This window comes from Drosophila navojoa, chromosome 4 (assembly GCF_054131105.1).
Source record: "Drosophila navojoa isolate 15081-1374.11 chromosome 4, UAZ_NAV_1.0, whole genome shotgun sequence".
NCBI classification, from domain to species: domain Eukaryota; kingdom Metazoa; phylum Arthropoda; class Insecta; order Diptera; family Drosophilidae; genus Drosophila; species Drosophila navojoa.
In genome coordinates, this window is record NC_142892.1 from 14,935,959 (window position 1) to 14,960,226 (window position 24,268).

The 24,268-nt window shown below is 44.6% G+C and overlaps 9 protein-coding genes and 1 long non-coding RNA gene across 10 annotated transcripts; 3 read left to right on the top strand and 7 right to left on the bottom strand.

The window, feature by feature from the left end:
* Positions 1–829: 829 nt before the first annotated feature.
* On the bottom strand, positions 830–5,204 carry Hip14 (palmitoyltransferase Hip14). The gene is made up of 4 exons (XM_030387172.2): positions 4,345–5,204; positions 3,231–3,905; positions 2,888–3,167; positions 830–2,822 (listed from the first exon to the last, which is right to left on the bottom strand). The coding sequence occupies exons 1-4, from the start codon at positions 4,906–4,908 to the stop codon at positions 2,422–2,424; spliced, it is 1,920 nt and encodes a 639-aa protein (XP_030243032.2). The 5' UTR covers positions 4,909–5,204; the 3' UTR covers positions 830–2,421.
* A 232-nt stretch (positions 5,205–5,436) lies between these two features.
* Positions 5,437–8,950, top strand: PolD1 (DNA polymerase delta 1, catalytic subunit). The gene is made up of 2 exons (XM_030387166.2): positions 5,437–5,612; positions 5,668–8,950. The coding sequence occupies exons 1-2, from the start codon at positions 5,551–5,553 to the stop codon at positions 8,882–8,884; spliced, it is 3,279 nt and encodes a 1,092-aa protein (XP_030243026.2). The 5' UTR covers positions 5,437–5,550; the 3' UTR covers positions 8,885–8,950.
* Arl1 (ADP ribosylation factor-like 1) lies at positions 8,899–10,064 on the bottom strand. Its single transcript, XM_030390869.2, has 3 exons — positions 9,867–10,064; positions 9,505–9,721; positions 8,899–9,422 (listed from the first exon to the last, which is right to left on the bottom strand). Exons 1-3 carry the CDS (start codon positions 9,868–9,870, stop codon positions 9,101–9,103), a joined length of 543 nt encoding a protein of 180 aa, XP_030246729.2. The 5' UTR covers positions 9,871–10,064; the 3' UTR covers positions 8,899–9,100.
* Positions 10,065–10,120: 56 nt separating this feature from the next.
* Positions 10,121–22,228, top strand: brm (ATP-dependent helicase brm). The gene is made up of 7 exons (XM_089259343.1): positions 10,121–10,326; positions 10,606–10,936; positions 11,001–11,083; positions 16,900–18,375; positions 18,443–20,129; positions 20,191–20,982; positions 21,046–22,228. The coding sequence occupies exons 2-7, from the start codon at positions 10,660–10,662 to the stop codon at positions 21,918–21,920; spliced, it is 5,190 nt and encodes a 1,729-aa protein (XP_089115469.1). The 5' UTR covers positions 10,121–10,326; positions 10,606–10,659; the 3' UTR covers positions 21,921–22,228.
* On the bottom strand, positions 10,952–12,117 carry LOC115563736 (uncharacterized). Its single transcript, XM_030387190.2, has 3 exons — positions 11,629–12,117; positions 11,475–11,578; positions 10,952–11,380 (listed from the first exon to the last, which is right to left on the bottom strand). The coding sequence occupies exons 1-3, from the start codon at positions 12,106–12,108 to the stop codon at positions 11,110–11,112; spliced, it is 855 nt and encodes a 284-aa protein (XP_030243050.2). The 5' UTR covers positions 12,109–12,117; the 3' UTR covers positions 10,952–11,109.
* Positions 11,995–12,710, top strand: LOC149091429 (uncharacterized). Its single transcript, XR_016196681.1, has 2 exons — positions 11,995–12,119; positions 12,184–12,710. It is a non-coding gene; the product is annotated as an uncharacterized LOC149091429 (long non-coding RNA).
* LOC115563737 (inositol monophosphatase 1) lies at positions 12,320–13,648 on the bottom strand. The gene is made up of 2 exons (XM_089259356.1): positions 12,732–13,648; positions 12,320–12,666 (listed from the first exon to the last, which is right to left on the bottom strand). The coding sequence occupies exons 1-2, from the start codon at positions 13,301–13,303 to the stop codon at positions 12,390–12,392; spliced, it is 849 nt and encodes a 282-aa protein (XP_089115482.1). The 5' UTR covers positions 13,304–13,648; the 3' UTR covers positions 12,320–12,389.
* Positions 13,961–15,167, bottom strand: LOC149091430 (uncharacterized). The gene is made up of 3 exons (XM_089259357.1): positions 14,628–15,167; positions 14,344–14,447; positions 13,961–14,264 (listed from the first exon to the last, which is right to left on the bottom strand). The coding sequence occupies exons 1-3, from the start codon at positions 15,102–15,104 to the stop codon at positions 13,994–13,996; spliced, it is 852 nt and encodes a 283-aa protein (XP_089115483.1). The 5' UTR covers positions 15,105–15,167; the 3' UTR covers positions 13,961–13,993.
* LOC115563738 (inositol monophosphatase 1) lies at positions 15,601–16,690 on the bottom strand. Its single transcript, XM_089260034.1, has 2 exons — positions 15,979–16,690; positions 15,601–15,916 (listed from the first exon to the last, which is right to left on the bottom strand). Exons 1-2 carry the CDS (start codon positions 16,560–16,562, stop codon positions 15,637–15,639), a joined length of 864 nt encoding a protein of 287 aa, XP_089116160.1. The 5' UTR covers positions 16,563–16,690; the 3' UTR covers positions 15,601–15,636.
* LOC115563735 (SPRY domain-containing SOCS box protein 3) lies at positions 21,568–24,189 on the bottom strand. Its single transcript, XM_030387187.2, has 3 exons — positions 23,716–24,189; positions 22,871–23,432; positions 21,568–22,503 (listed from the first exon to the last, which is right to left on the bottom strand). The coding sequence occupies exons 1-3, from the start codon at positions 24,040–24,042 to the stop codon at positions 22,364–22,366; spliced, it is 1,029 nt and encodes a 342-aa protein (XP_030243047.1). The 5' UTR covers positions 24,043–24,189; the 3' UTR covers positions 21,568–22,363.
* Positions 24,190–24,268: the final 79 nt, after the last annotated feature.

Here is a 24,268-nt window from a genome sequence, read left to right on the forward strand (position 1 = left end):
AAAGTAATGCATATATATATTTATATATATAAATATATGTATATATATGTATATTAAAACTGGTTTACACTTAACAAAAAAAACAAAAACAAAAAAGTGAATAATAATTATTAATAAAAAAAAGTATAAAACTTAATTTATCATGAATTAAACAAATAAAAATCTATTTTTAAAATGAGCCTATAAATAAATGTAACGCATAATTGTCGAGAAAAAAAACACAGCAACAAACAAAACCAATTTAAATCTACAATATTATGTCATCAAAAAATTAAACAACAAAAAAAGAACAAAAACAAAATCATTAAAACCCAAAAAAAAATCCAGACAATTTGACTTTTATTTATTTATTATGGAATTTGCACTCCCTTTCTGAATGCCTGGAAATGTTTGAGGCGAGATTTTGTATGCAATAATAAATTTACGTAGAGATAGCAATGGAGGCGTGGCAGACCCCATAGAGTATGTGTATTACTGACCCGATCGATTCAGATCTGTTTGTTTTTCTGCCCGTCTGGAATTCCATGTATGAATTTTAAAGTAAAATCTCTATAATCTCTATGATTCACTTTGTGTAGCGATTTTTTCCACTCTTGATATAATCAAACAATAATAAGAATTCGCTAATTTATTCATTTTGGAATTTGGAATAAAGTTCTATTTATTATTATTTAAATTTTAACGCACATTGTTACACATTACACCTCGCACTGTATTTCATTTCATTCTACATACTATTTAATACACATATCTTGTCTTGAACTTAGTGGCTAAACTAAAGACATAGGCAAATTGATGTTTTCATTTATATATATATATATATATTCCATTTTTTTTTTTTTTTGTTTTTCGATTAAGTTTATTTGTTTAGGGTTTGTCGCCTTGCTCGAAATGGTTTATTACATAATTCTTTGTAGTCTTGTTTAAAAGCGTTTCTTTACACATTTTTCTTTCGTCTAACAATGCAAGCAAAAGAATTTATAAAAAAAGATCGTCTAACAAATAACTTTTTGTAGCAAACTGCAGAGTGAGAGTTTCTGTATAATCTTAAATACAAAATACATCGAAAATTGTGTTTTTTGTTTGAATTATTACATACATATTACATATTTATTATTATTTAGTTGAAATTGTTCTTTAGGTGATTCACATACATACATACATACATATATATATATAGTGTATATATATATTCAATTTGTTAATTAAATTTAAATGCATTTAAGTAACGTGTTGCAATCTTCATATATATGTATATATATAGAGATATATGTATATTTTTTAGCTACGCATTTGTTGTCAGGTTGCTGGACTTAAAGAAATTCCTTCATTTGATACTTGGATCGTAGGTGTACATAATTTCATAACTATATGTATATAATATGTATATATCTTTCTCTATATATATATAAATATGTATATTTAGTATATTGTAATATGCAATATTGTTTATATGTCTGTTGTTGTTGTTGCACTATAACATTTTACTTAAATGATTGCTGACTAGACTAGTGCATATTGAATTGGGTCGCGTTTAGAATCGAGTTTCCATTAAGTATGCAAATCGCTTTGTTTTTGCCATATATGTATATATATATAATTAAAGTATTTGTTTGGTGTTTGTTCTTTTTGGTTTTTTAGTTGCTTAAACATTGGCGAACCAAGCTAACACAAAGGCAACTGCTAGAATTTCGTTTTACTTTAATCTTGCTTTTTGAATACACATCATTTAGAAATTGTAATACATTTTTTATTTAAAGTTTCGTATTTTGTTTTTCTTTTCAACTGTGCGCTTATTTTTTTTTTTTTCTCTTTTCGTTTAGAAATTTGAATTGTGTGTAAATTGAAAGTTTAAAGTATTGCACTCATTTTTAAATAATTTCCATGATCTCTTTTGTTTTGATTTTGTTGCATTAGTTACATATTTTGTTCGGTTTTTCTTTTTCCATTTTTTCTTTCTTTTTTTTTGTTTTTGTTTTTTTTTTTTTTTTTGGTATAACAAATACTTGAGAGTGAAGTCAAAAAAGAGTTTGTGTGTGATTTAAATTAAGAAATGTGCTGAAAAAATGTACAAAGTTTAGTAATTACAGGTAAAATACATGCACAATAAATGTACGTAGTTGTTTGTTTTTGTGTTTGGGGGCATTGAAGCCCCATTTACTGGATCCGATATCGGTCAGCGACGACGCTTCTGTCTTTTGTCCTTATATATTGTTGTTATTAAATCGTTGTGTTTGCAGCAGCGCGTTCCAATTACAAATCACTAAAAACATAATAATACGAAGCTAATCGGGTGGGCATATATATAAATATATATGTATATAAATCTAAAGCATTGTCTTTTTGTTATTAGCACACGAATCGTTGTTAGACATGCGCAATGGGCATTTGAAGCGTCTTCGCATCCCGATAGGATTTGTCCTACACATACTGATGATCCCCGATCAGTCCATCGGCATCGGCACCTTCGGCACGCAGCAGCGGCTCCTTTTCAATTGTCTGATGCACCTGGGCATCATAGTCATAGTAGTTCATCCAATCGATGCGTCGCGGCTGCACCAAGCCAAAGCAGCTGCATTCCAGGAAGTCAATTAAATTGAGCAGCGGTCCACGCGTAAACGGGCTCTGTCCGCCCTTTGCCTGGAAGTGACGATAGCGACCACGATTCATGCGCTCATTGGTGGTCATGCCTAGGCAGACCACTTGATACGTCTGGCAAACGGTGAGCAAGATGACCCAGGACATGTGCAACAAGGCATTGCCCATGACCCAGCCCACCCAAGCATTGCAATTGCCAATGGCTCGCATGGCGGCAAGAAAATCTAGAAATTGAGAATGTGTTAGTAATTTATCATAATTAAAGTGGCAATAGTTTAAATATAGCTACCGTCAAAGTGCACATTACACTCGTTCACGTAGAACTTGGAGCCGCCGTAGAGCATCCAGCCGCACATAATCAATAGCATCCAGAGAAAGCCCATGAAGTAGCTGTGATTTTTGAGACCAATGCAGTTGCCCACCCAGGGACAATGATGATCGAAGCGTGCCACACAGCGATCGCACACGGAGCAGTGCTTCGAGCGTATGGGACGCCGTACCAGGCAGCCCGAGCAGAAGGAGGCGGGCTCGAAGCCAATTCCACCGCGTTCCGAAAGCTCAATTATCGTCTGTATAAGAAATATATATATGTATACCTGTATATGATCATCAAAACATTTGATTTAGTATACCTTAAATCGCTGCTCCCTGGTGGGTCGTATAATGCCGGGATCACCCTTCCAGGATTTTAGAAAGCACACCCAGAGCGCCAGCGAGCTGATAAGGAAGCACACAGTAGTTGCCAGCGACACAGCATCATCGATATACATCAGCCAGGTGACATAGAACCAGGCCTTGGTCGCCAGATAAACGGACAGCGGCAGCAGCGCCATCAGATGCTCATCGAACAGCGTTTTGCCAATGGTATGGAATATGGCATACAGGCAGCCCAGCAGGAAAAACTTGATAATGTACAGCGTGTTGATGGTGAAGACGATGCCAGCCAGATAGAAGGCAGTAAATGGACAGGCGACCATTGTCCACCAGCGCAAGCGTTTGTCATGGCGTAGCTTTGAGACGAGAGATCGTCGCTGTTGGGAAGTCAATGCTGCCTCTCTGACCCGATCCATTACCTTGGCGCCAATCCAGATGGCACCGGCCTGTGCTTCCAGCATCGAAAGCGGCGTCTCGGCACGCAAATTAGGCACATCCAGCGAAGCTTTCGACTTCAACACCAACGTGGAAATGGCGGTGGAATTGCGCGCCAATATTGCCCAATGCAGTGCCGTATTGCCATGTGTGTAGTCAACCATGGCGGGATTGGCGCCCAGCGTGAGCAGCAGCCGCACAGGATCCAGAGCACATACCTGTTACAAGATAACAAGCATGTTTATAAATACGTTCAGTTCAGCAAGAGTAATCAGTGCGCATTGATAAGGTATGGAAAAACAAGGAAGCATCTGTTTTCAACAGCTGTTTTGCTGTAAATTCACATTTTCAAAATTATCAAAAATTAATATGTATATACTCAAATACATAAAAAAAGTAATATATAAATATTCAATAATAATTAAATTAAATTGGCATATTTTTCGCTTTACACAAAAAATAAAAAACATTTTTACAAAAGTATACTATATATTATTTAATTATTTAATATATACATGGATTAAAAATAATTAATGAATAGGATTAATATTGCTCAAGGATAATAAAAATGGGTGAAGAATTCCTTTAATGTTTTATCGATAGCTGTGAAAAATTCTATTTTACTTTTAATTTGATTTAATCGATATCTTCACTCACCTTCCAGGCAGCCCACATGAGCGCCGTCATGCCGCCCCGATCCTGCAAGTCGGGATCCACTCCCTTGGCTATGAAGTAGGCCACCAAGGCGGTGTGTGCAAACTGTGCGGCAATGTGTATGCAGGAGCAGCCCTCTGCATCGCGTATGCGCGGATCTGCGCCTGCCGCCATCAGCAGCACTACAGCGCCCAGGTGACCTTGCCGTGTGGCCCAATGCAGCGGCGTAGCGTTGAGTTCACCGCCAACGGCATCCACAGTGGCGCCCTTTTCCAGAAAATATCGTATAATATCTCTGCGGTTATTAATGGCTGCCCAATGGAGTAGCGTGACTGTTTCACTGTCAGGCTGATTGACATCCCAGCCAGATTCGACCAGTTCCCGGACACGTGCTATCGCACCATACTGTGTGGCCTTAACGATATCGAAGCCACTGTAGTCAGGCTCCACAGGCGCTGTGGGTGGCTGTTGGGCTATCAATGCCGCCTGACGATCGGTATCCATTTGGTTGCCAGCACCGGGCACACAGGAGCCAGTTGTGGCTGCATTGCAGGCGCTTTGATACATTTTTGCAGCGTTTTTTAATTGTGTGATTGTGATTGTGATTCACTTAACATCCCCCACAAACACACACACACATATACACCCCCGCCAGGTGAATGAAGGTATTCAGTTGATTTTCACAGGTCGAGCATTTTGCTGCGTATTATTGCCAGCCGCTGTTCATTTATGCAACTAAGGAACAAACATAGACACACATTTGAACTCTGAAATATTTACACTATTATAAGTTTTTAATGCGTTTTACATACGAAAATATATGCTGCTGATCAGTGTGACCGTTAATATATACGACGAAAATCCTGCGCGCATATGAAACTTGCATCAGATGTATTATAAATACCACAGCATGCATAACAAAATATAAATATTTTTATTTCGCTTATTTTGTAAGGTTGACCATAATTTAATATTAACTTTTAATTATAAACTGAGCAATATTCAATGCTCATTAATTTTACATAAACATTGAAATATGAAATGCACAAAGCTTTCAAAATACCACAAGCAAGAGAGCTGCTAATCTGTTGTAAATTAAACAGTTGTTATATCTCCTGATTATCCCGCGCAGTTTCCGCGTTTCTTTTCTTTTACAACAAATTGCGAATTCTGTAGATTATTGTTTATATATTATACAAGACTGGCAGCATGGATGCCAAGCGCAAATTTAATGGAAATGGTATGGCCAATGGACATTCTAAAAAGCCCAGGTAAACTTAATATAAACATTTAAAAACTTAAACTAAGGTGCGATAAAATATTTAGGACTTATGATGATGACGACGACATGGGCGGCGGATTTGAATCGGAACTGGCTGCATTTGAGGCAATGGACGATCTAGATCAAACACAGCTACTGGGTGAGGGCCCTGAGAACCAGCAAACAAGCGAACGCTGGTCTCGTGCGCCTCCTCCTCAGCTGAATCCCGCCGAAGACAGGCTAATCTTTCAGCAGCTGGACGTGGAGAACTATTTGGGACAACCGCTGCCAGGCATGCCGGGCGCTCAGCTAGGCCCAGTGCCGGTGGTCCGTATGTTCGGCGTCACTATGGAGGGCAACTCTGTGTGCTGTCACGTGCATGGCTTCTGTCCATACTTTTATATAGTCGCGCCGAGCAACTTCGAGGAGCGACACTGCGCGGAGCTGCACGAAGCGCTGGGTAAGAAGGTGATCGCCGACATGCGCAGCAACAAGGACAATGTACAGGAGGCCGTACTGGCCGTGGAGCTAGTGCAGCGACAAAATATACATGGCTATCAGGGCGATGCCAAACAGACTTACATTAAGATTACCGTTACGCTGCCTCGATTTGTTGCTGCCGCCTCAAGGCTGCTCAAAACGACAATTATCATGAGCTCCTTCGATTTCCAGGACTGTCGTGCCTTCGAGAATAACATCGATTTCGATATACGCTTTATGGTGGATACACAGGTTGTCGGCTGTAATTGGATAGAGCTGCCTCCAGGTGTTTGGCGGCTACGCGGACGAAATTCCAAGCCAGCACCCGAATCTCGTTGCCAGCTAGAAGTGGACGTTGCCTACGACCAGTTTATATCGCATGAGCCAGAAGGCGAGTGGTCCAAAGTGGCGCCTTTGCGCATACTCAGCTTCGATATTGAATGCGCCGGACGCAAAGGCATCTTTCCAGAAGCGAAAGTGGATCCGGTCATACAGATAGCCAACATGGTCATCCGGCAGGGCGAGACGGAACCCTTCATTAGGAATGTGTTCACCTTAAAGGAGTGTGCGCCCATCATAGGCAGCCAGGTGCTGTGCTTCGCCCAGGAGACGCAGTTGCTGGACAAGTGGGCGGCCTTCGTAAGAGAAGTGGATCCGGACATTCTAACCGGCTATAACATTAACAACTTTGACGTGCCCTATCTACTGAACCGCGCTGCCCATTTGAAAGTGAAGAACTTCGAGTATTTGGGACGCATCAAGAACATCCGTTCGGTCATCAAGGAGCAGGTTTTGCAATCCAAACAAATGGGTCGACGCGAGAATCAATATGTCAACTTCGAGGGCCGAGTGCCCTTTGACTTGTTCTTCGTGCTGCTCCGAGATTACAAATTGCGCTCGTATACGCTGAACGCTGTCAGCTATCATTTCCTGCAGGAGCAAAAGGAGGATGTGCATCATAGTATTATTACAGACCTACAGAATGGGGATGAGCAGACGCGCCGCCGTTTGGCCATGTATTGCTTGAAGGATGCCTATTTGCCGCTGCGGCTGCTCGGCAAGCTTATGGCCATTGTTAACTATATGGAGATGGCGCGTGTCACAGGTGTTCCACTTGAATCTTTGCTAACGCGTGGCCAGCAAATCAAGGTGCTCAGCCAGCTGTTGCGCAAAGCCAAGACGCGAGGCTTCATCATGCCATCATATACGTCCAGCGGCTCCGATGAGCAGTATGAGGGCGCAACGGTTATAGAGCCGAAGCGGGGCTACTATGCAGATCCCATTAGTACACTCGATTTTGCCTCGCTATATCCGAGTATAATGATGGCTCACAATTTGTGCTACACCACGCTGCTGTTGCCCGGCGCCAAGGACAAGCTGGGCTTGACCGATGATCAGGTGGAGCGCACACCTGCCAATAATTTGTTTGTGAAAGCGGAATTGAGACGTGGATTGTTGCCAGAGATTCTGGAGTCTTTGCTGGCGGCTCGTAAGCGCGCCAAGAATGATTTAAAAGTGGAACAGGATCTGTTCAAGCGTCAAGTGCTCGATGGTCGGCAGTTGGCGCTGAAAATCTCTGCGAATTCGGTATATGGCTTCACTGGCGCCCAGGTGGGCAAATTACCCTGCCTGGAAATCTCGGGCAGCGTCACTGCCTACGGACGCACCATGATTGAGCTGACCAAAAATGAAGTAGAGTCACATTATACACGCGCCAATGGATATGAGAATGATGCATTTGTTATTTACGGCGACACAGATTCCGTAATGGTCAACTTTGGTGTGAAGACTCTGGAGCGCAGCATGGAGCTGGGCAGGGAGGCTGCCGATTTGGTTAGCTCGAAGTTTGTGCGTCCCATCAAGCTGGAATTCGAGAAGGTCTACTATCCCTATCTGTTGATCAACAAGAAACGTTATGCGGGTCTCTACTTCACCAAGCCGGACAAATACGACAAAATGGATTGCAAGGGCATTGAGACAGTGCGTCGGGATAACTCGCCATTGGTGGCCAATCTGATGAACTCGTGCCTGCAGAAGCTGCTCATCGAACGTGATCCCGACGGCGCTGTGGACTATGCCAAGCAGGTGATTGCGGATCTGCTATGCAATCGCATAGATATATCTCAGTTGGTCATAACCAAGGAGTTGGCCAAAACGGATTATGCAGCCAAGCAGGCGCATGTGGAGCTGGCAGCTAAGATGAAGAAACGCGATGCGGGCACAGCTCCTAAACTGGGCGATCGAGTGCCGTATGTGATTTGTGCAGCAGCCAAAAATACGCCGGCATATCAAAAGGCAGAGGATCCGCTGTATGTGCTGGAGAATAGCGTGCCTATCGATGCCAATTATTATTTGGAGCAGCAGCTATCGAAGCCATTGCTGCGCATCTTCGAGCCCATATTGGGGGACAAGGCGGAATCGGTGTTGCTTAAGGGCGAGCACACGCGCACACGCACTGTGGTCACCTCCAAGGTGGGCGGACTGGCAGGCTTTATGACCAAGAAGGCTTCGTGTATCGGCTGCAAATCTCTCATGCCCAAAGGCTACGAGGATAGGGCATTGTGCCCACACTGTGAGCCCAAGATGAGTGAACTCTATCAGAAGGAACTGGCAGCCAAGCGGGGCTTGGAGGAGACCTTTTCCCGTCTGTGGACTGAGTGTCAGCGTTGTCAGGGCTCACTGCATGAGGAGGTCATCTGTTCGAATCGTGATTGTCCCATTTTCTATATGCGGCAGAAGGTGCGCATGGACCTGAGCACACAGCAAGGACGCGTGCAGCGGTTTGGACTGCCCGAATGGTAGTTGATTGTTTCACATACATTATAAACCTATAATTTAATAATTATATTACTAGAAGTTATTACAAAATTGTGTATATGTATGCATGTGTGTGTGTGTGTATGTGTTTGGATATTTGCGCAAGCGTTATAGATCTTCCAACTATCTCTGGGTGACACTTTGGACAATTTTACAAGGGGGCAGGCTCATTTGGAACGTCGGGAGCGGCAGGGGACATGACTATTTGCGAGCTTGGAGCGTATTGGACAGCCAGTCCATTGCCTGATCCAGACCCTCGCCTTTGGTGGCCGACGTTTTGAATATTTGAAATGTGCGATTCTTAAGATTTTCTAAACCTAACGCATGATGCACTTCAGCCACGGTCATACAGCCTTCCATATCCTGTTTGTTGGCAAGCACAACAAGTATCGCGCCGGCGAGCTCTTCCTCGCGCAGCATGTACAACAGCTCATCTTTCGAAATGCCTATGCGATCACGGTCTGCCGAATCGACCACATAGATAATGGCGTCAGTATTGCTATAATAACAACGCCAATAAGGTCTGCAATAAAAAGATAACAGATGTGTCCATAAATTCGTCTAGAACGAATTAAATTGTCTCATATTATATGTTGAATAATCACCTAATACTTGTCTGTCCGCCCAAGTCCCAGACCTGGAACTTAAGGTTTTTGTATGTGACCTGTTCCACGTTGAAGCCGATTGTGGGTATCGTTGTGACCACCTCACCGACCTGTAGCCTGTATAATATTGTAGTTTTTCCGGCGCCATCAAGGCCCAATATTAAAATACGCATCTCCCGGGAGCCAAGCAGGCCGCGAAAATAGCTAAGCACCCCACCTGCAATACAAGAATATATGTAAGAAAAAAATTTATAGGTGGTGACTTTAATGACAAGCGACAGACGAGATAAACGAGAATCATACAATATATGTATGTATATCGAAGAAGTTAGGCCATGCTACCGTTGCAGGGGATCACCTACCCATGATTAAAGCTCGATTGCAGCGTACTAAGTGCCTCTAAATGCTTAAGTATTAATAATAACTAACTAATTATGTTATTTCGCTTTTCTAACGAAATTCTGCTCTTGTTTTCACTAGATGACAAAAATTTTGCCATTCACCGGTGACGTAAACATGACGTGTCATCGCATACGTTCAGCAACAAAAATATTGTTTATTAAAAATAGTTAATTTAATAATTTAATCTTGGACTGGTATTAAATAATATAGTTTTTTTCTAACTTTAAATAATATGTTACGATCTGCTAAATGAATTTGGAATTGGAATTTTCGTGCTGAATGCAACCAATCTTTGCCGGTGCATAGGGTTGCCACAGTTTGTATTTTGTTATACAGAGACGTCCGCCATTGTCGCGTCTATCGTCAAATAAAAAGTGTGAAAATCGAGAGACCTAAAACACATTCAAATTGTGCAAATAGGTAAAATTTCGGTTTAAATATTGTGCAATATTCTGCCTGATAATATGACGAATGTCTGGAACGCTTTAGATAAGCGCTACTGATGCTTTTTATAAGAATTTTAAGACATGTGCAAATAAAGTGTGTGTGCGGTGAGGGAGAGTGAGAGCAACAAAAGCCAAAAACCGATTACATATACAGTTTATATACATTTAAATGGACTTTGCGCAAAACGTAGAGCAATGAAATGCTAACATTTAAGCGAATATATCGTATTTTTATATTTGCACAACTTTTTAGCTAACATATTAAGGCCAAGCCAGTGCAAAACGAACACACAGAAAACGCAGCGAAATGGCCTCGCCCTCGCCGGCGAATAGTCCGATGCCGCCACCACAAGCACCCAGCCCCATGGCGCCGCCATCTCAGAGTCCTGCGCCCTCGCCGCATAGTCCCTATCCGCACCAGCCGCCCCAAGGACCGCCTCAAGGACCACCGCCCGGTGCACCCCACATGCAAGGGCCTCCGCCTCCGGGTCATCCAGGTGGACCATACGGCCATCCCATGCAGCACGGCCCACCCGGTCAAGGTCCCCCAGTACATCATATGCCACCGCATCATCAGGGCATGAGTAGGCGTAAAACTCTTTTGTAGTTCTGTTGAGACATTTAATAACTGGTTGCAATTATTTTCAGCGCCTCATATGGGCATGCAAATGCCACCAACTGGACCGAATATGTCTCCTCTTGGTTATCAAACGCACGGCATGCCGCCCAACGTAAGTGCATTAACAGACTTTCTTAACTAAGTGAATTTGTAGTCCTTGATATGATCTGCCTGCTCGATCAGTTGAATTGCCGCCTGGGCAAGCGACTCTGTGGCGGCAGCCACAAGATTTGGTTTCATTATATTGAAAGCACTGCCATTCGTGTTATGTACCACGCCGCCAGCTTCACGCACAAGCAAAACGCCAGCAGCTACATCCCATGGCTTTAGATAGTCCACGTGATAGACATCCAATGTGCCCTTTGCCACATACGCCAGAGACAATGCGGCGCTGGCCAAGCATCGCGTGCTATTGTTTAAGAAGACAATAGATATTATAATTATATATATGTATATTGTTGAAATTGCATATATATTATATTATAGTTCTAATGATAGCTTACCCAGCAGCCACAGAGCCGAGTTTGTAGGCACGTTTTAGACACCGATCACGCAATTGAGGCACATTGATCAAAGTAATTTCAAGTCCAACCACAGCATTAGACATCTGAAATTTCAGTGATACTTAAGACAATCGTTTCGTACGATATACCATACCTCAGTTGCACCGGTCACTTGAATAGGTTCACCATTTAGAAAGGCGCCATGACCTTTCCTCGTCGAATATAGCTCGTTGTCTACGGGATTATAGATAATGCCTATCACCAGCTCCTTATCAATGGCTAATGCTACCGAAATGCCGCAATGCGGCAGCCGATGTATGTAGTTGGTGGTGCCATCGATGGGATCTATGATCCATGTGGGCGCATCTGTTAGCTCTGGCAGCTTCTTTTTGTCCGCCAATGTTTCCTCGCCTATAAAAACGGATTCCGGGAAGGCTTTCAGCAGGTTCTCGGTTAGCTTTTCCTCAATTTGTTGATCGTAGACTGTGACAAAGTCGAAAAAAGCTTCTTTCACCATGATCTCCTTTTTGCTTTTATTGTAGCCCTCCATAAATATGGGTCCACATTTGGTAACTAGGTCTACAGCAACATCATAGTATTCCTTAATCTTTGTTTCTCTCGTATTCTGGTCCATGTTGACAAGCTGTAAAAAAGCTAATGCATATAAACAAGTAAATATTTGTCGGCCCATGCTAGACCGATCGTAAAGTGGTACTTACAGTAGGATTTGCTGTCTATAGCAAAACTAATCAGCTCCGTTACTTTATCTACTGTTTTGATCAAAAAGCTTACAGAGCTTTCGCTTTCAAGAAGCTTTTCAATGCAAACAGATAACAACTAAATAATTACTGAAGCTTTTTTTTCGTCAGAACTTTATTGACTGAACGGGTTTTATAAATATATTTTGTGTAGATTCTAAGGGTCAGTGCCGCCAACAGAGCGCTCCTGATCTGCTTTGCGTAGCAGGTTCTCAATTTCTTTGCGCAATTTTTCGGTGCCGGCACAAATCAAATCTGGTTTCATAATGTCGAAAGGTCCGCCGAAGGGGTGTGTGACTACTCCACCTGCCTCACGCACCAGCAGTGAGCCAGCGGCACAATCCCAAGGATACATGTCCTCAATGTAAAACGCATCCAAATTGCCGGCAGCCACCATGCAGAGCTCATCCACAACACAGGAGTAGGCCAACAGGCTGAGCATTTAAGATGACGAATATTTCAACAACTTTAAAAGATATCAGTATCTTGACTAGCTTACCGTCTGGCATGCAATCCCACATGGTAGATGCGTTTGATATGCTTGTTAGCCACATTATGCACATGCAACAGGGACACCTCATAGGCCACATTGGCATCCCGCAAGCGTTCACACTCGCTCACATGAATGGGCTTTCCATTGCAGAAGGCGCCTTGTCCCAGCTTTGCTGTGTAGAGCTTGCCCTGGGCTGGATTATTCACAATGCCCAGCACGATTTGCTTATTGATTGCCAGCCCGATCGAGACACAAACGTGTGGGATTTGTTTAATGAAATTGGAGGTGCCGTCAATGGGATCGATGATCCAGGTGGGCGCATCTGTCAGCTCCTTAGAGACGTTATTGTTCTTGGCTGTGTCCTCTTCGCCAATAAACTTGTGGTATGGGTATTTGGCCAAAATTTCGCCCATCAGAAACTCCTCGATCTTGTTGTCATAGTCGGTGACCACATCATAGAATGCGCCTTTAATGTCCACATTCTTCTCCGTGCGATTGTAGCCCTCGATCAGTATATCGCCTGCGCGCTGCGCCAGCGGGTAAATGAAGTTATACAATTCCTCAATTTCCGTTAACATATTTGTGGCTGACGAGTGTTTGTAAAGACCTGTTATATGGCTAGCGATATGCGTTGTTACTGCACAGAAATCAGCTCCCGACTGAAACCGGACTATGATGCTCGCATCGCTTTTGCTTTAACACTCACTCGCATTTGTTGACTTTGAGTTTTTCTTGATGCGCTCAATAAAAATCTATTGCATATGATGACGGAGAGTTCCACAGATGAACTGGCAATTGAAATCTGTTGACTGCGTTTTATCGCATTTGACAACTACAAATAGACATTTCATTATCTTTAACATACAATGTCTCTATATCGTACAGGGTAGTCAAACTATTCGCGGAATGAAACTAGTTTCAATTGACGAATACTATATGTTATATATGGAAGTATATTTACAATTATTGTATGCTATATAAGACGATCTATTGAAACCATTGCCCACCCAAGGTTGAGCGTATTTTACAAATTATTTTTTTAAAGATATTCACTAAATAGTCTCATTTTTATTTCGTCAATAATCAATTTCTATATTTTTATATGAGAATAATTTTTATTTCAATTTTTACATTTGATTTCCTTTTTACAAAATATAAACAAATTCATAATAATTATAATATATGCTTGACTGCATCTTCATTAATTTGTTCGTTGAATGAACCTTACACAATGCTCACAAGAATAATAGTTTTTATTTCCAATTAATTTACTTGAATGTGTATTCTGTTATTTGATCAGCCTCTGCAATGAGACTTATCACACTCTTGGCCAATTCATCTGTGCCGGCGCATGCCAAATCGGGCTTCATAACATTGAATTTGCCACCTTTGGTATGGTAAATAGAGCCGCCTGCCTCTGTTAAAATAACAGCGCCAGCTGCGATATCCCAGGGCTGCAGATCGTCAACGTGATAGGCATCGCATTGTCCCGTTGCCACATAGCAAAGAGCAAGGGCTCCACTACCAAAGCTGCGAGTGCTGTAATTGTAAAGTTTGAGTGTTCTTTATGCTCTCCTTCTCCTTCTCTCTCTCTCGCTCTCTTTCTACTTTACTTACGGCCGTGGCATTTGAGCCCAACTTGTAAAGTCGTTTGATATTCTTATCTCTGACTGCAGCTGCATGTATGACCGAGATTTCTAGGGCGACCACAGCTTGATTTATCTAAAGAACAGAAAAAGAACTTTGAGTCTCAGCGTGTTTACCGCAAAGCCTTCTTTATAACTTGCAGGTGCAAGCAAAGATTAAATGATTTCAAATTGTCATGGACACCAACATTTCTGTGTTATCACGATGATTGTGGATTTTTATTTTTCGGCAGTTAGATAATAGGAGAGCACTTACAGTAGTCACTTTGGAAGTGTGTATGCGCTGGCCATTGAGGTAGGCGCCGTGCCCTTTCCATGCCGAGAACAATTCATTGCCCGGCGGATTATAGATGATGCCCACGACGAGCTCCTTGTTGATGGTCAGACCCACCGAAATGCAGCAATGTGGTATGCGATGGACGAAATTTGTGGTGCCATCAATGGGATCAATGATCCAGGTGGGGGCATCAGTTAACTCGGCGTCGCGTTTGCTAGTTGCCGATTCCTCTTCGCCGATGATTAGCGACTCGGGAAAGGCTTTCAGCAAGCCCGCGGTTAGAAAATCCTCAATCTGTTTGTCATACACAGTGACCAGATCATAGAAGTCTTTCTTAACAGTAAAATCAGTTTTGGGCTTGCTGTAGCCCTCCATTAGCAGGGGTCCGCATTGCTTCACCAAGTCCAGCGCCACCTCGTAATACTCCTGCAATTTTGACTCAGACGTTGAGCTCATTTTGTTCGCTTTGCACTCGACCAACTGATGCTAACCACTGAATTTTAATATCTAATTGAGTTGTGAGCAGGCAGCTTGCAAAAGCTTTGCCCAAAAGCTCTCTAGTCGACTCGAAACTTTGAACTTTAATAATGTGTAGAGTCATGTTTATTCTTGTTGAATTCTGTACAAGATTATAGACGAGAATAAAAGATAATTTTAATCTATGGCTTGATTACCCTGTCAACATCTCCTTTTAAATCTGTAATTAAGATTCAGACAATGTAAAATGGGGTCAGCTGATAAGACGTCAATTAATCAACATAATATATAGTAGGGTATTTAAAGCATATAGGCTTTAATTTAGATATAATAGAACGCAATTGATAGGGAGTGGAAAGTTTATTAACCGATGTGATGTGAGACATTTCAAGTTCAATTTATTGTTATTAAACTGTGTGAAATGTATAAGAAAATAGGTGTATCAAGTAAAAGAGTAATTGAGTTCGATAGAGTATGTATGCATTTATTGGCTCATTCATTAAGTTTATATTCAAATATCGTCTTCACCTCCCACAGACTTGGCTTGATCTGCCTTGCGTATAAGAGTTTCAATTTGCAATCTCAGTGCTTCTGTGCCAGCACAAATCAGATCTGGCTTCATAATGTCAAAGGGCCCACCATAGGGATGGGTTACAACGCCGCCGGCTTCGCGTATCAGCAAATAGCCAGCAGCACAGTCCCAGGGGTACATATCCTCAATGTGAAAGGCGTCCAAGTTGCCGGCGGCGACCATGCAGAGGGAATCCACCACAGCCGAATAGCCAATCAAGCTGATAAGAAGAGGAGCAAACAGATTAGATAAGATGAGTGATATAGAAGGATCTCTACACACCGTCTCGCCTGTGAGCCCACGTAGTAGATGCGTTTGATGTGCTTGTTCCTTATCGTTGGCTCGTGCAGCAAACACACCTCATAGGCCACATTAGCATCGTTCAGACGCTCACAGTTGCTCACTCGAATGGGCTCACCATTGCAGAAGGCGCCTTGTCCCAGCTTCGCTGTGTAGAGCTTGCCCTGGGCTGGATTATTCACAACTGCCAGCACGATTTGCTTATTAATTGAGAGGCCAATGGAAACGGACACGTGTGGGATTTGTTTAATGAAATTGGAGGTCCCATCGATGGGATCTATGATCCAGGTGGGCGCGTCTGTTAGCTCTTTCGTTATATTGTTGTTCTTGTGCGTATCCTCCTCGCCAATGAACTTGTGCTCCGGATAGCGGGACAGTATGCTGCTCATCAGAAACTCTTCTATTTCATTGTCATAGTCGGTGACTACGTTGTGGAACTCGTTACGCTTCAGCGTAAACTTTTTGCCCGCATTCTGATAGCCCTCGAACAGTATTTCACCTGCTCTTACAGCAAGCGGATAGATGAACTTGTACAGCTCCTCGATTTCGCTTTTGTTTGCTGTCATTGTTTGGCTTTGAGTCGAAGACTTGAATGCTTCGTCAGCTAGCGTCGAGAACTGAACTTGCACTGAGTAGTCACCAAGCGAGTTTCTCACTCAGCCGTGACTAGAAATTTGCTCAACTGAGCAACTGAGATACCAAAAGCTTTCTGTTTACTTGGCTTACAAATTAAAAATATAGGGAGAATCTTTGAAGAGATTGACTGACTATTGAATGCTCTATATGATTATTAAAGGGTATGCTATAGTGTAGCATTAACCAATATTCTTAACATTCACATACACATATTTTCTTAACATATTTGGATGCAATCATTCACATATAAAATTTTTGTCTTTTCAGGGTCCTCCACAGGGTGGTCAGGGTCCGCCTAGTGGCCCGCCCGGTGGTCCGCCCGAACGTTCTGGGCAAGAGAATCTGCATGCTCTGCAGCGAGCCATCGACTCGATGGAGGAGAAGGGCCTGCAGGAAGATCCACGATATTCGCAACTTTTGGCCATGCGCGCCACCTCCAAGCATCAGCATCTTAGTATCAATCAGGTGAATCTGCTGCGCACCCAGATTTCGGCTTATCGCCTGCTGGCGCGCAACAAGCCCATTTCCATGCAGATGCAGCAGGCACTGCAGGCGGCACAGCAACAGCAGCAACAGCAGCAGCAACAACAGCAGCAACAACAGCAGCAGCAACAGCAGCAGCAGCAACAACAGCCGCCGCAACCCATTGGACCGCCGGGTATGCCTGGTGGACCGCCGCCAGGTGGGCCACATGCAGGTCCGCAGCCAATGCAGGCGCAGCAGCCGCCCTCGACGGGCACACCGCCTCAATGCTCAACACCACCAGCTAGTCCATATGGGCCACCTGTGCCGGGCCAGAAAATGCAGCCAGCGCCGCCGCCGCATATGCAAGGGCAACCGTTGCAGCCGCAGCCTCCACTAATTGGCGGTGCACCACCAACGCCGCAGCAGCAACAACAGATGCAGCAGCACCAACAGCAGCAACAACAACAACAACAGCAACAACAGCAGCAGCAACAACAACAGCAGCAACAGCAGCAGCAACAACAACAACAACAGCAGCAACAGCAATTGCAGCAACAGCAGCAGCAGCAACAACAACAACAGCAGCAGCAGCAGCAACAACAACAGCAACAGCAACAGTTGCCACTGCAGCCACCGCCTGAGCAAATGCAGCATCAGCAACACAATGGTGGTAAGCCGCTGTCGATGGGCCCTGCTGGTGGACCGCCGCTGATACCAGCGACGCCCATGCAGGCGCAGGGCATTCGTCCTGCAGCTCCGTGCTTGCCCGGCAATCAAGTGGCGCCTCCGGGCCCGCCACGGCCCGGTGCACCGCCCGGACAGCAACAGCCAATGCCCAAGCCGAATCGTGTGACCACTGTGGCCAAGCCGGTGGGTCTCGATCCCATAACGTTGCTGCAGGAGCGTGAGAATCGCATAGCTGCTCGCATTTCGCTGCGCATGCAGGAGCTGCAACGTCTGCCAGCTACCATGTCCGAGGATCTGCGTCTGCAGGCGGCTATTGAGCTGCGGGCCCTGCGTGTTCTGAATTTCCAGCGCCAGTTGCGCATGGAAATTGTGCAGTGCACCAGGCGAGACACCACTCTGGAGACGGCCATCAACATGAAGTTCTACAAGCGCACCAAGCGCCAAGGCCTGCGAGAGGCACGTGCCACCGAGAAGCTAGAGAAGCAACAAAAGCTCGAGGCAGAACGCAAACGTAGGCAGAAGCACCTTGAGTTCTTGTCGGCTGTGCTGCAGCATGGCAAGGATCTGCGTGAATATCATCGCAACAACAAGGTGAGTGCAATAGAAGACATGGGCGCAACTTGGCTCTGATGATAAAATCTTAATTGTCCATTTGCAGGCTCAGTTGGCGCGCATGAACAAGTCGGTGATGAACTACCATGCGAATGCGGAGCGTGAACAGAAGAAAGAACAGGAGCGCATTGAGAAGGAGCGTATGCGTCGCCTGATGGCCGAGGATGAGGAGGGCTACCGCAAGCTGATTGATCAAAAGAAGGACAAACGATTGGCATTCCTGCTGTCGCAGACAGACGAGTACATTAGCAACCTCACCCAGATGGTGAAGCAGCACAAGGACGACCAGATGAAGAAGAAGGAGGAGGAAGGCAAGCGCCTGCAGCAATACAAAAAGGAGCTGTTGATGAGCGGCGAATATGTCAACATTGATGAGAGCAGTATTGCGGCCGATATGCGCGTCCATGTTGTGGAGCAATGCAGCGGCAAGAAGCTAACAGGGGATGATGCACCAATGCTGAAGCATTTACATCGCTGGCTCAACATGCATCCGGGCTGGGATTGGATCGATGACGACGATGATGACAACGACGAGTCGCCAGAGAAGAAGCCGAAACCAAAGCTGGAGGAGCAGCCGCAGGAACGCAATGCTGCTGCCGAGGGATCTGAGGATGCAACAGATAAGGCAGCACAGCCCGGTGAGGCGGGCGCCAATGATTTGATCAATCAGGTCAAAGTGGAGGACGATGAATATCGCACTGAGGAGCAAACGTATTACAGCATTGCGCATACCGTGCACGAAAAGGTCACCGAGCAGGCCAGCATTATGGTCAACGGTCAGCTGAAGGAGTATCAATTGAAGGGTCTCGAATGGCTGGTGTCGCTCTACAATAACAATTTGAATGGCATTTTGGCCGATGAGATGGGTCTGGGCAAGACCATCCAAACGATTTCGCTGGTCACCTATTTAATGGATCGCAAAAAGGTTATGGGTCCATACCTAATCATTGTACCGCTCTCCACACTGCCCAATTGGGTGCTGGAGTTCGAGAAGTGGGCGCCCGCCGTAGGCGTGGTCAGCTACAAGGGCAGTCCACAGGGTCGTCGTCTGCTCCAGAATCAAATGAGAGCCACCAAATTCAATGTGCTGCTCACCACATACGAGTATGTGATCAAGGATAAGGCGGTGCTGGCCAAGATTCAATGGAAGTACATGATTATCGATGAGGGCCATCGCATGAAGAATCATCATTGCAAATTGACGCAGGTGCTCAATACGCATTACATAGCGCCTTATCGGCTGCTCCTTACGGGTACACCATTGCAGAATAAGCTGCCCGAGCTGTGGGCGCTGCTTAACTTTTTGCTACCTTCCATTTTCAAGTCGTGCTCCACCTTTGAGCAGTGGTTCAATGCACCGTTCGCCACCACCGGCGAGAAGGTCGAGCTGAATGAGGAGGAAACCATTTTGATTATTCGACGTTTGCACAAGGTGTTGCGTCCCTTCCTGCTGCGTCGTCTCAAAAAGGAGGTGGAGCACCAGCTGCCCGACAAGGTCGAGTACATTATCAAGTGCGATATGTCCGCATTGCAGCGAGTGCTCTACAAGCACATGCAGAGCAAGGGCGTCCTGCTCACCGATGGCTCCGAGAAGGGCAAGCATGGCAAGGGCGGTGCCAAGGCTCTGATGAACACCATCGTGCAGCTGCGTAAGCTTTGCAATCATCCATTCATGTTCCAGCACATCGAGGAGAAGTACTGCGATCATACCGGAGGACATGGCGTTGTTTCAGGTAAATATTCCCCTCTATATTCTTATATGCAGTTTCGCTATACACTTGGATTGCTTTGCAGGACCCGATCTGTATCGTGTGTCGGGTAAATTTGAGCTGCTGGATCGCATTTTGCCCAAGCTGAAAGCAACCAACCATCGCGTGTTGCTCTTCTGTCAGATGACCCAGTGCATGACCATTATCGAGGATTACTTGAGTTGGCGACAGTTTGGCTACTTGCGTCTGGACGGTACCACCAAGGCCGAGGATCGTGGCGAGCTGCTGCGTAAATTTAATGCAAAGGGCTCGGATTACTTTGTCTTCTTGCTGTCCACACGCGCTGGTGGCCTCGGCTTGAATTTGCAGACAGCCGACACAGTGGTTATATTCGATTCCGATTGGAATCCTCATCAGGATCTGCAGGCACAGGATCGTGCCCATCGTATCGGCCAGCGTAATGAGGTGCGTGTGCTGCGTCTCATGACGGTCAATTCGGTGGAGGAGCGCATTTTGGCCGCGGCCCGGTATAAGCTGAACATGGACGAGAAAGTCATCCAGGCGGGCATGTTCGATCAGAAATCTACGGGAAGTGAGCGTCAGCAATTCTTGCAAACAATTTTGCACCAGGACGACAACGAGGAGGAGGAGGAGAACGAGGTGCCAGATGATGAGATGATTAACATGATGATAGCGCGCAGTGAAGAGGAAATTGAAATATTCAAGAAAATGGATATTGAACGCAAGAAAGAGGATGAGGAAATACATCCGGGCAGAGAACGTCTTATCGACGAGTCTGAGCTGCCTGACTGGCTGACCAAGGATGACGACGAAGTGGAGCGTTTCCATTACCAATATGATGAGGATACCATATTGGGTAAGTGGATATCTTTATATATGTATAATGAAAAGTAAACTAATCTTTTACTTGCATTTGTAGGTCGTGGATCACGACAGCGCAAGGAAGTTGACTATACGGACAGCCTGACCGAAAAGGAATGGCTGAAGGCCATCGATGATGGCGCTGAATTCGATGAAGAGGAAGAGGAGGATCTCGACTCCAAGCGCAAGCGTCGCAAGCGCAAGAATCGGAAAGACGAATCCGATGATGATTCACTCATATTGAAGCGCAGACGCCGCCAGAACTTGGACAAGCGGTCCAAGAAGCAAATGCACAAGATCATGAGTGCTGTCATCAAGCACACACAGGATGGTCGCACACTGTCTGAGCCATTTATGAAGCTACCCTCGCGTCAACGGCTGCCCGACTATTATGATATTATCAAGCGGCCGGTGGACATTAAGAAAATACTGCAGCGTATCGAGGACTGTAAATATGCGGATCTCAATGAGCTGGAGAAGGACTTTATGCAGCTCTGCCAGAATGCGCAAATCTACAATGAGGAAGCGTCGCTGATCTATCTCGATTCCATAGCGTTGCAGAAGATTTTTGTCAGTGCCCGGCAAAGAGTTACGGCAGCTGCGGACGCGGCTGCTGTGGCCGCTGGCGAGAACACTGGTGATGCTCATGGCAATGGCGGGGGCGCCGGTGGCTCCGACAATTCGGACAATGACGACGACGATGGCGATGATGGTTCCGATGATGAGGAGATAGCTACCACATCTGCGGCGGCCGTTAAAATGAAGCTAAAACTTAATAAATCGCTGGCCAGTGCGCCAGCCACGCCCACTCAGTCCTCAGCGGCTGCCTCGGTGGCCAGCGGTGCAGCGACCACATCCAAGAAGCAGACGCGTCGGAAGCGCGCTCAAAAGAAGTACACCATTTCGGATGACGATGACGACGACATGGACTAGCTGCCACTGGGCGTCATTTTCAAACGAGCATCGAACGGTGCCGAGTTCAACTAACATTTAGTTTACTTTAAGTTCTTTTAGCCACACCCCAATTCAGTTCACCCCACTCCAAGCGTCACAGCCCCCACGTATCCCAATCCCGATCCCAATGCCCGTCAGCATTGCAATAATGAAACTTTCAACAGTTTTTCGCACATACAAAAAAACACAATGATATATTCATATATATTTAAAGCAAATACTTTTAAAATAAATCCACAGTCTGTCCTAAATAAATCGGACTGTCTTTATAGAAAAACAAAAACAAATATACTGGAATTTACAAGACATAGAAAAATCCAAAGTAGTATTTGCAAAAAATACATTGTAACTTTAGGAAATGCAAAAAAATTATGTATATATATATATTTATATATAATAATAAGTTCAAAGCCGATATGCAACTACAACAAATAGTGAAAATATTCATCACAGAACTCGTGAATGGATGAGACATATTCCTCATCGCCGCTGTCGTTGCGCCGCACCGGAATTTTATGCGCATTCGCGTAGAGATCCTCATCGATGTTGACATCATCGGTTTCTGAAAAAAAATATATATAATATATGTATATGTTTAATTGAATGGCAATTGATTAAGGGCGCGGACAACAAGCTTCAGACTTAGGCAAAGGCAAGTATTTAGGTCATAGCTTGGAATAATTGAAGGTCTACGGTGATACATGCATATACATACATACATACATATAACTTATATCTTGTATCGTCCCGATTACTTAGAGAACTTTGGCAAAAATACGATTAGTGTCAGTTTGTTTTGCTTCATTTACAAGAGATAAGCGATTTGTTTTTATGTTTTATCAAATATTTGATGTAAACAAAGCGAATTAAGTGCTTTATGGAAAATATTTCTTTGATTATGATTACTTTACAACGTTTATTAAACTTACCTCTATATTTTTGTTTTCTGCCCAGACGTAGCTTGGAGCTGGAAAGTACCGCCTCATCGCACAAATCCAAGTCCAGATTTGTAGAGCATCTGGAGTAGCGTACGGGAGGAGCGAGAAACCAATATGATTGCATAATTCTTTTCAGGCCAGGCATTTGACGCAGCTCATCGAGCTTTTGCGGCTGCTTAGCAAGCGATTCGAATGCGCGCAGCTGCAGCGTTGCCGCCTGAGAGGTGGAGTTAATCAAGCGAATGACAGACTTGGCAGCAGTTGAGCAGACCATGGGATAGATTTTGACATGCGGGTCTGTTGGTATGTTCGTGTAGGCCACTCCGAGGGAGCGGCGGTTCAAAAAGAATTCCAAATGGCCACGTGTGCGATCCAGATAGATGCCTACCAAGCAGCCCTGGGAAAACTTTTGACCATAGGGCAACTGTTCGCCGCAATGCTGGATTTTTCCGTTGTAGGAATAGCCCCAGGATTGGGCATTGGTGCCCAGCGCCGAGACGAAATGGAATTTGAATTGTTTCAGATTAACATTATCGGTGCCTATGCCAAACATCTAGAATATATTAAGAGAGAGGGAAAGACAAATAAATAGTAGCCGAGTGGAATAATTACGTTTGCATTGACCTTTTCATAAACCGGGCGGTCGAGTTAAAATAGGAATACAACTGGCTTATCAGTTCTCACTCATCACTCACTATGCACCACAGATTTCCTCATGCCGCGAGACAGGCGGACTGTGTCAAGTACGTTACAGCGGTGTTATCTTTTAAAGTGTTGCTTATCTCTCTAGCTATTTGAATCCCTTTTGATGCAGTTGCCCATGCACTAGAACTTACCACATCAGTACCGGCCAGCACTGTAATTATACGCATCTCCCAGAAATGAACTTTGTCCTGTTGCAGCGGCTGTTCGCCACGTACAATGGCCGTGCCCTGACTGTAGGTGGGATGGAATACGATATCTCTGCCTATGACTTGAGCATCGGAATCTTCCGTGTGATGCCACTGCCACTCCAGGCCATTGCCACTGTCCTCACCGCAGCGACACGTGACCAGATCGGGAATGTTTCCTTTGTGGTTGGCTACATCGATACAGCTGGGAAAACGACAATCGCAGAAACCAGGACAGCGTAGATCCTGATCGATACTCGGTAGCGGCAACATTCTGATATGTATATATTGTCTTCAAATTGATTCACTCTCGTCTACGATCCACTTACTAGCGAGGTTGCTCTACAACTGACTTGCTTATCGATTTGAAGCTCTATAAATTAAAAATTCAAGAGAGTGAGCGTCGTCTGTTTTGTTTACTTCTGCATGGACGCAGTGTGACCATAGCGAAGAGAAAAACGAGTGTTGAAAAAACAGGAGCTCAATAAACACAAACTAT